Below are 10,234 nucleotides of genomic sequence, written 5' to 3'. Positions count from 1 at the left end.
TTGCCATTGTTGAAATCATGTTGAGTTAATAAAAATTATTAACCTGCTCATTCCCATCTGTCAAAGGTTATCCTATATCTTAAGGAATTTAAATCTCAACATTTTTTTACTACTAGACACTGAACAGTGATGTGGCATCTTGAAAAAACTTGATTTTGATTTTGATTGAAGTTGATTTTCTTCTAACATGTAAACTCTTTTAACATGGCAAACAAGTTAACTAATTGGTGTAAAGCTAGTGTATATTGTTCTGGAGTTCTGGAAGTATTATCGATTTATTTATAGACATTTTTCCAAATTACACACACACACACACACACACACACACATATATATATATATATATATATATATATATATATATATATATATATATATACATATATATATAGTATTTGAAGGCGTGAGCCAAACCAAACCAACAAACTTTGTTTTGAACAAAAGAGGTGTGTGAAAATTGGACAAAAAGACTTAACAACTTTACTGACAGAAATAATTACAATCCAATTATGCTTATTAAATAATATGATGAAATAAAAACAATACATTATATTCATAAAAAACATAAAAATATAAAAAAATTGATAATTGTATCTATAGAAACAGGACATTTTAAGTTTACTGAAAAATATGCATTTAATAAACAAAAAATTTCCATCCAGGAAACACGATGACTCAGTGGATACTGTTGCCTCACAGCAAGGAGTTTGCATGTTCTCCTTGTTGGCATGGGTTTCCTCTATGTGCTCCAAAGACATCCAAAGTCTAAAGAGATGCACTATAGGTGAGTGTGAATGTGTATGGGTGTTTTCCAGTACTGGGTTGCAGCTGAAAGGGCTTCAGCTAAAGTAAAGCTTCAGTAAAACTTAAGTTGGCGGTTCATTCCATTGTGCCAACCCTTGATCAATAAAGAGACTAAGCCAAAGGAAAATAAATGACTGAATGATCAGCCACATCAGAACAGGTCTGTTTTTAAAGGCTTGTAATATTTTAAAATCTGTTCCTCTTTGGAAAACAAGAATGATTATTTATTTTTTAAAAGCCATTCTATTCCACTCTCTGAAAATTTATGATCACAGGACAAAAACTAAATTTTACTGTTAGTTTATTAAATGTACACAAAATAAGCTTTCTGACAAAAAACATCTCCAATTTGCAACTTCACAATAACAAATATATTGTGCAACACAAGTATTTGACTTATTTTCCAGTGAATCGTAATACATTAATCAAAATGTCATTACAGTTCAATAAAATGGTCTTTTTCAAATTCGAATACAATCCGTTCTGCATCTGGACATTTCACAGAGTCATTTGTTCCACTGTGGCTACATATTCAACAGAGGCTGAGCTCAGTTTTCAGCAGCCTCTGCCTCAACCGCTTGGTTCTCCGGCTCTGAGTTTTGAAGAGCAGGATTCTTCACAGCAGGAGTGTATGTAATAGGAATCACTCTCTCATTGCTCACAGTGTTACCTTCTCTTGGTGCTTGTATCTGCAACTGGCCATTGTTTAAAGAACAGCTCACTGACTCAGGATTCACATCTTCGGGAAGGTCAAACTCCTGTCTGAATTCCTGGCATCTATAGGAATAGGATCCCTTCCCATCGTCTTGCTTCTTCTCCGTCTTTCCGCTCACCCTCAGCTTTCTTCCCACTTGTTTAACGGCGAGCTCTTCTGGAGAGAAGTCTTGTGTGTCTAGTGTCAATGCATAATGGCTTCCTTCCTTTCCGAGCTGGAATGAAATGGGCTTGAAAGTCGTCATGGGTGAAACGTGGTCAATCTCGTCGAAAATCCTCTGATGCAGGCGCTCCATGAACTCCATGTTGTGCCTCATCTCCTGCATGTGTCTCATCATTTCTTGCTCGAACTGAAAGAACAGAGGTCTGGTCTCAGGCCACAGACTGCGAACTGGCCAGTGGAAGTCCATGAATGGGCTCAGATGAGGCTGAAATGTGCTCGGGCAAAGCATCTTCAGTGGATTTCTCGGGTTTGCTGTTGAGCTGTTTGGCTTCTTCTGTGCTTCTGTCCCAATGAACGCGACTCTGTGCTTTTATATGGTGCCTCAGAACATTCCAGTATGTGTCGATGAGCTGTTATGACTGAGCACTTGCTGTCATGTTCCAAAACAAGTCGGTTGTATTTTTGCAATGCATCTGTTAAATACCAGTGAACCACATCATTGTTCTATTTAGAGTGGCCGCTGTAATGAGTTAGCATGCCTTTCTATTAGGGGAAGAGTTCATGTGGGAGGATGATATAAGGTTTACTGATCACACACTTAAAGGTTTATAATCGTGAGTTACTGAAGTGAATGGTTTAATGTCACATCAGAGCTTTTTTTTGGGAAGTTCTTTCACATGCTGTCGATGGTGTTTAAATTTAACCAGCGAGCATTCCAACATGCTTTCTAACCCTGCAGGATTTGGAAACTGACACCTGTGTTGGCAGTTACACAGGCGACGTCACCCCTGGAAATAGATTCAAAAGGAAGCAGGACGTCCGTCTGCAGATTTAAAAGCAAACTTGGAGACTGATGTCAAGTGTCTGTTTAGGAAGTATGATGATGGAAGTCCTTGTATAATAGTAATGATTTTGACTAATTAATATACTACGATTAATAAATAAATACTTTAAGGAAACTGCCAAGAGGGTTAAAAAGTAGGCAAAAAAATTTTTTTGTTCATATTGAGTAACTGAGTAAATGAAATAATAAAAAGAGTTAATAATAATTATAATAATAATAACAGGTCATAACAACTAAAACACTTATACAAACATTGTTAATTGAGTGTGTATAATTAAACTTTTTACATATTTACACCATATCTTTAAGAAACTAATTGTCATACCATGTTTAGGTCTATTTAATTAAGCTGCTAAAAGATACTTTTAAAATAGTTATAAAATACATGGGCTGCGTGGTGGCGCGGTGTCACCTCATAGCAAGAAGGTTGCTGGTTTGAGCCTCGGCTGGGTCAGTTGGCATTTCTGTGCGGAGTTTGCACATTCTCCCCATGTTCACATGGATTTCCTCTAGGTGCTCCAGTTTCCCCCCAAAGTCCAAACAAGGGAAATTGGGTAAGCTAAATTGTCCGTACGTATGCGTGTGAATGAGAGTGTATGGGTGTTTCCCAGGGGTGGGTTGCAGCTGGAAAGGCATCCGCTGCGTAAAACATGTGCTGGATAAGTTAGAGGTTCATTCCGTTGTGGCGACCCCTGATTAATAGAGGCACTTAGCCGAAAACAAATGAATGAATGAATAAATGTAGGACTAAGTAAATAACAAAAATTAAGGGGTTAATACTAATTATGATAATATTAACAGGTCCAAACAACTAAAACACTAAATACTAAAACACTTATAAGAAACACTGTATTATTTAAGTGTGTACTAAATATTTTTACTTTTAATATATTTACACCATACTTTAAAGAAGCCTAACTGTCACACCGTCTTTAGATCTATTTAAGCTGCTAAAAGACACTTTTTAAATAGTGAACGATAAAAAATATGAATAACATTATTATTATTATTATTATTATTGGCATAAATAATTTCTCTTAACTAAGAGAATGTAGTTTTAATGCATTATTTACCGCTAGCAACCTAGGAGAAACAATACAAAGTAAAAGGTTAAACAATAACATTTTAAAAATAAACAGTAATAATAAACCATATGAGGCGAGGCAGTGGCACAGTAGGTAGTGCTGTTGCCTCTCAGCAAGAAGGTCGCTGGTTCGAACCTCGGCTCAGTTGGCGCTTCTGTGTGGAGTTTGCATGTTCTCCCTGCCTTCGCGTGGGTTTCCTCCGGGTGCTCCGGTTTCCCCCACAGTCCAAAAACATGCGGTACAGGTGAATTGGGGAGGCTAAATTGTCCGTAGTGTGTGAGTGTGTGTGTGGATGTTTCCCAGAGATGGGTTGCGGCTGGAAGGGCGAAAAAACTTGCTTGATAAGTTGGCAGTTCATTCCGCTGTGGCGACCCCGGATCAATAAAGGGACTAAGCCGACAAGAAGATGAATGAATGAATGAATAAACCATATGCCAAATAAGTAGGCTTAGTAAGTAAATAAATAAATGCATGAATTATTAATAAATAAATACATAAATGAAAAGTTCAGATGCAAAAACATCTGGAATTTTCTTCAACAATGAGCATTTTTCTTATAGCCTCCTATATGTTTGTTCAGTTATTTCATAATAAAAGCAATGAAAATAACTTGAGAAAAGTTATTAGAAGAAAATGTTCATATGGCACTCAGAGGTTTTTGCATATGAACTCTTCAAATACTCTTTAATGAAGCTACTGTATGAACTATTTTTATTTTTATATGGGCTATTTAAAATGTAATAGCCAAATATTATTCATATTATTTATTATCCAAATTTTTACTCCTAATTCATACCAAAAAAAGTTGACCACACTCTAGAATTATTTGAGTCTATTTACAGTTATAAAAATAAAAGTAAGAAAATCAGATGCTTATGTAGTGTGCTAACAGTGAAGACGCTGAAATCAAAGGCGAGAGCAGGGACAACAGACTGACAGCGCCGCATTGACTTCTTTCTGCCTGAAGAGACCGATTCAAACATGGTTCCTCCTGTACAGGTCTCCCCTCTTATCAAGGTACAGCTTACATTAGGCACATGACCCTCAGTTTTATTCATGTTAAGAAACACGTTTATTTAAGTCAGTCTCTATCAGCGACCTCCGTTCATCCTCAGAAAATAGCGGTGCTAGCTTTAATGAGCGTGCTAACGTTAGCTTAGCCTGTTAGCCGCTTATCCATAACACTACAAGGTCAGTAGCGTTATTGCTAACTAAGAAACCAGCGAATAAATTAACCATTTTATGTCGACTCTTTATTATTATTTTTTACTTAGCGGTGAAAATGTATAGATGTCCACTGCCATTTCTGAATTTATTTAAGTTCATACAGCGTAAGCTTACTATTATTATAAAATCGACATATGAAAACGCGGTGCTTCAAATAATTGACTTTTCTATTTCATAATGGCACACCTAAATGTCGTCAAATATCTACAATAGAGCTGTAATTTGCTTGCCAGTGTTCAGTAACTATAATTGTATCACATTGTAACGTTAGCCTATTTCTTCATGCTGTGGATTCATTTGAATCATTGTTCAGTAAAGATCTAATTATCAAACGCTGAGTGCTTAATGAAGTCTTTGAAAAACCCAAAAATCAGGCTTCTATCTCTGATTTCAGACTGCAAGATGGTCTGCCTTGCTCATTGGGTTGATTTATGGGAAGCAAAGATATGGTAGGTGTTTATATCATTACAAAAATATATACTTCATTGGGGTGTCTTGATTTCTTGCATGGTTAAATTGTCTTATGATGTTTTTCAATCAAACTGCTCACCAGATTACCTGAAGCCCATTGCTGCTGAAGAGAGGAGGATTGAGGAGGAAGAGAAGAAGCTGAGGGAAGAACAAGAGCGCATTTACAAACAGCTTTCTGAAGGTTTGTCGTTTCAGAATCTGGTTTTAATGTGTCAGATTAAAAAAAAAAAGTCTTATATTGGTTAACTTTTTCCATCATCTTAACAGAGACATTTAGTGTAAGAGTGCATTTAAACCCACTTGAACGTATATTAAAGGGTAGTTTTGTCAAATTCTGTCATCGTTTATCTTTTACGTGTTTCTACCCTGAAGGGACATGATGGTGGGGTAAAAATGGGTGGAAGAAAATAAAACTGGGTGGGGGAAAAACAAAAACAGTGATATAATATATATATATATATATATATATATATATATATATATATATATATATTTAAGTTTTTGCGTTCCCTTGCAAAGATTATGTTATCTCGCAAAGATGTTTTTCCACAAACCCTTCCGGTAAACTTCATACATGTCAACTTTCCCTTATTTACCAGTATTCTCCCAGATTTTACCAGTCTGTCCTGCTATCATCCTATCATAAGTATTTTCCCATATTTCTCATATATTTTTAATCTTGAAAGCATGCTGAAATTGATAAAAGTATCTGCATTCACATTCATTCCAATAAATCTGAGCATCGATCGTCGCCATTTATATGCAACCCCTGAATCAGCGAATGCATGTATAAGCGCAAACTGACGGATGCGCTCCGTATGATAAACTGATCCTAGATCAGCTTATGTATACTTCATTTAAAGTGACACCTCTGTTATCAAACAAGTGAAGAACAGCAAATGAATCTCGTTTTATTTGATAACAGATGTGTCACTGTAAGAATGCACAGATCTATAGGCTAATGAAAGCATTCCATTACTTTAGTAACTGTTTGTGCTCATTTAAGAGAAAATTAGTTGTTTAAAATAAAACAGCCAGGACAGACATGTTTACATCTTATTAAGTGTTTTGTCTGTTTAAACACACACTCGAATCCTAAAGTGTCCTGGGGTCCGTTCTTCGTATCTCGCTTAAATGATCTAAGATGATTTGGCAGATCCTGGATCTGTTCATCTTGATAACTGATCTCTAGCTAATTTGGTTCTTCAAACGAGTTCGTGAATCAGATTAGAATGTCTGGATAACATGATCTGAGATCGCTGCGTGTGTTGTGAAGGACAGATCTATCGATCCTCGAAATCATGATCAGCAATGCAACGATTGGCTGACGGCACAGCAGCGTAATGACATCATCTGATTAATATTCAATTATCCATGTGAGCAAAATTACATCAAATTAGCAGTAAACGGCTTGTTAAATATGACACGCAATAACCTTCCACATTTGTTGTGAGCTGCAGGCTTTACACTTTCATGTGTCAAGAGTATTCATCATGTATTTCAATGCAAATCAGTGTATTTAGTTCTACATTTAGAAAAGATTTTCTTTATTATAGTAGCCGTTTTTTTTAATAGCTGTAAAGAATAACTGGATGTTTACAAAAGCATTTTGATATTGGTAAAGGCATCTGCAACTTTTGTGAAGCATAATCACTGGCATTTTAACTATCAAAACAGGTTTATGACTGCATTAATGTATTATTTCTTTTTTTTAAAGTCACATATTGTACATTTCTATTATCATTCACAAATTGTACTAAAGCGATCTAAAAAGTTAATATCAATAAGTTTTTTTTTACTTTGCACCACCAGGTGGCAGTCTTTGTACTTTCATTTCGGGGGTGCAGATTGCATACGTTTTATTAATATATTTAACTTTATTTATTTTATTAATAATTTTACTTTATATATAGTTAAAAATATTTACTATTTTCCCAAGTGTATAACTACTACTGTAAGAAAATATCAGAATTGGGAACATACTTTCTCTATTATCTTTACTTGAACTGAGCCGATCTAATCCTGTTTATATGAATTGAACCTGCTCCCAATCAGGTTTGACCTAGCAGAACTGTTGCTATGACAACAACTCTCGGATCAGCTTTGAAGAACGAAACAATCCTGGATCGTGTCAAATCGTCAACATCCAAATCCAGCTAACTGAGTAATCCACGTACGAAGAACGGACCCCTGCACTTTAGCTCCTCTTTAAATGGCGTATACAGAAGCTAATCTGGGATCAGTTATCAGGGCGATAATCGACGCGCAGCTTTAACGGAAAGAAATTGAATGCACACATTTTTATGTTCATTTCAGCATGCTTTTAAAATATAAATAAAACGGTAAAATAAGGGAGAAACCCAGCAAAAACAGGAGGGTTGAAATGTATGAAGTGAACAGGAAGTGTTTGTTGTAAACGATTTTGCGAGCGAACGCAATCTTTGCGAAAGAACGCAAAAACTAAAAAAAAATTCCTATCACTTTTTTTTTCTTTCTCCCACCCTGTTTTTTCCCTACCATCACATCCCTTCCGGGCCTCCGTATGTTTTAGACCTGTTTGGCTTTCTTTCTTCTGTTAAACACAAAAGAAGATATTTTGAAGAAAGATGGAAACCTGTAATCATTGACTTCCGTAGTGTTTGTTCTTTCTACTCTGCAAGTCAATGGTTGCAGACTTCCAGCTTTCTTCAAAATTTCTTCTTTTAGTGTTCAGCAGAAGAAAGAAACTCAAGAAGTTTTGGAACCCCTTGAGGGAGTTTAGTAATTTATATATTAATAAATATTAATTCATATATTTTAAATGAGTAAAACCTAGTGGTTTGAATGATTATGGTAAAGCTTAAAGATTTAAGACAGAGTATATACAGGAACCAAAAAGTGAAATTTAATACCTTTTAAGACCTTTTTAAGACTTTCCATATATTTTAAGACCTTATAACCATTTTTCAACAGGGAACACTGGCAAGATTTTAACTTACAGTATATTTACTAAATATTAATGTAAGAAATTAATCCAAAACTAAAACATTATTCATATACTGAATATGAATCTATTAAATCTAGCTTATTCAGCAGGTTGGCGCCTTGCTAACTACAGTAAACAAAGAAGCATGATGTCAAATCTAGTTGATTTCATAAACTAAACAGCATCCTGATGTTCACAGATTTAATTCAGGCTAACTTTAGCATGCATTGCATAATCAAAAATTATACAAAATTTAATACATTGCAAAATAGCATTTAAGACTTTTTAATACTTTAAGGGCCTTAAATTTCTCTACATTGATTTATCAACTTTAAATACTTTTTAAGACCCCGCAAACACCCTGTAAAAGTTAAATCATTTGGTATATGAATTGTTACACTGAATGGCATTTTATTTTTTGTCTTTTGTAAAATCTGTGTTAAAATATTTGTCATTTATTTGCTCTGGAGAAAAAAAAATGACATACGTTATACTCTACAGAAAAAAATAACTAATAATAATACAACTAAAAATAATATGACTAAAATTAAACATAATAAAAAATGTATCATATTATCAAAGTTATGATAAAAAGTGTGTTCTATATAAAGAAAAAATCCAATGAAATGCTATTAATATTAAGAAAAATAAGCTCAGTTTATAATACATCAAATTTCAATGTGTATGCTTGCGTGGCCAAAATCACATTTTTGTAGTAATACAGTGTTTCTTGAAACATAAATATTAAAATATCTTAATATCTCTTTTTATCTTCACAGCAAACTCTGACACCATTTTGAAGTAAATCCCCACGATGTATCCATTCCAGCACTAAATGAGATGAACCACAATGAACCTAATTCTATTTTTCAATAAAGACAGAAGTTAAAAATATATCATTTCTTTTTCTTTTATTTACCATTTAATTCAGATTATATGCACCACTTCTCCATTCATTTTCTAAAAAAACATTTGATTTGATTACATTTGTGTACATCTGACAGAAGTAAATAATTCTGTATGTGTTGAAGACTGTTTTGTCTTTTCCTTACTGTCGTAGTGACGTGTGTATATAGAGGGAGGACGGTTGTATAACCCACGGTTTAACATAAATCCCAGGATTTAGGTCAAGCCAATACACTACAGGTGCTGATTTTGCACAAATGCTTTACCGCTGCTTAAATGAGGTGCTACACTTCACTAAATAAACAAGCAGGACAAATAGTGATAGATCACCCACAAATGTTACTGTTCAATTATTCACTCACCTCCCTCCATTCTTTTATCATTAGTGGATTTATAGGGAAATTGATTGTGTAGCTTTTCCGATAACCTTTGTGGATGTCATCTAGGAAGGGAAGGGTGGAAACTGCTGATAGTTCCCATGGGATAAGAGGCTTATTGAGTGAGTCATTGAGCAGATGTGTGAAGAGAATCAAATCCTTTGTAGTTTTAAAGAGTCTCGTATTACTATTGTGAGCTTTTATTTACTACCACTTCAAGTTTTGTGGTTGGAAATGGATTGTCTTTAAACGTTAAGCTCATCAAGATCAAAATACAGTAATGTTTAAATATATACTTAATATTTTAAATAGCTAGATTCCTTAATTATTTTTAAAATGTCATTTCTTTTTATGATGCCAAAGGTGAACTTCCAGCATTTGTGCGATTCTTCACAAATTCTGATAAGTTTATTTGGTGCCCAACTATACTTTCTTCATTCATTCCTTTATTTATTTTTTCTACAGCTTAGTCCCTTTTATTTATCAGGGGTCCACCAAATTAAATGATCCACCAACTTATCCAGCAAATGTTTTACACAGCGGATGCCCTTCCAGCTGCAATCCAGTATTGGGAAACATCCATACACACTTATTCACACACATATTCATACACTACGGCCAATTTAGTTCATCAGTTCACCTATAGCGCATGTGTTTGGACTGTAAGAAACCGGAGGA

The 10,234-nt window shown here is 34.7% G+C and overlaps 2 protein-coding genes across 2 annotated transcripts; one reads left to right on the top strand and one right to left on the bottom strand.

Moving 5' to 3' along the window:
- Positions 1-1,088: 1,088 nt before the first annotated feature.
- On the bottom strand, positions 1,089-2,012 carry hspb9l (heat shock protein, alpha-crystallin-related, b9-like). The gene is given in 1 exon segment (NM_001099427.1): positions 1,089-2,012. A coding segment is annotated over 1 exon segment (618 nt). The 5' UTR covers positions 1,971-2,012; the 3' UTR covers positions 1,089-1,352.
- Positions 2,013-4,491: 2,479 nt separating this feature from the next.
- atp5mea (ATP synthase membrane subunit ea) lies at positions 4,492-9,167 on the top strand. The gene is given in 4 exon segments (NM_001172637.1): positions 4,492-4,627; positions 5,232-5,286; positions 5,391-5,489; positions 9,053-9,167. Coding segments are annotated over 4 exon segments (216 nt in total). The 5' UTR covers positions 4,492-4,591; the 3' UTR covers positions 9,079-9,167.
- Positions 9,168-10,234: the final 1,067 nt, after the last annotated feature.

The sequence above is a fragment of the Danio rerio genome, chromosome 21 (assembly GCF_049306965.1).
Source record: "Danio rerio strain Tuebingen ecotype United States chromosome 21, GRCz12tu, whole genome shotgun sequence".
Taxonomy (NCBI): domain Eukaryota; kingdom Metazoa; phylum Chordata; class Actinopteri; order Cypriniformes; family Danionidae; genus Danio; species Danio rerio.
Note: the sequence above shows the minus strand (reverse complement) of the source record. Positions and strands in the feature narration are given on the sequence as shown.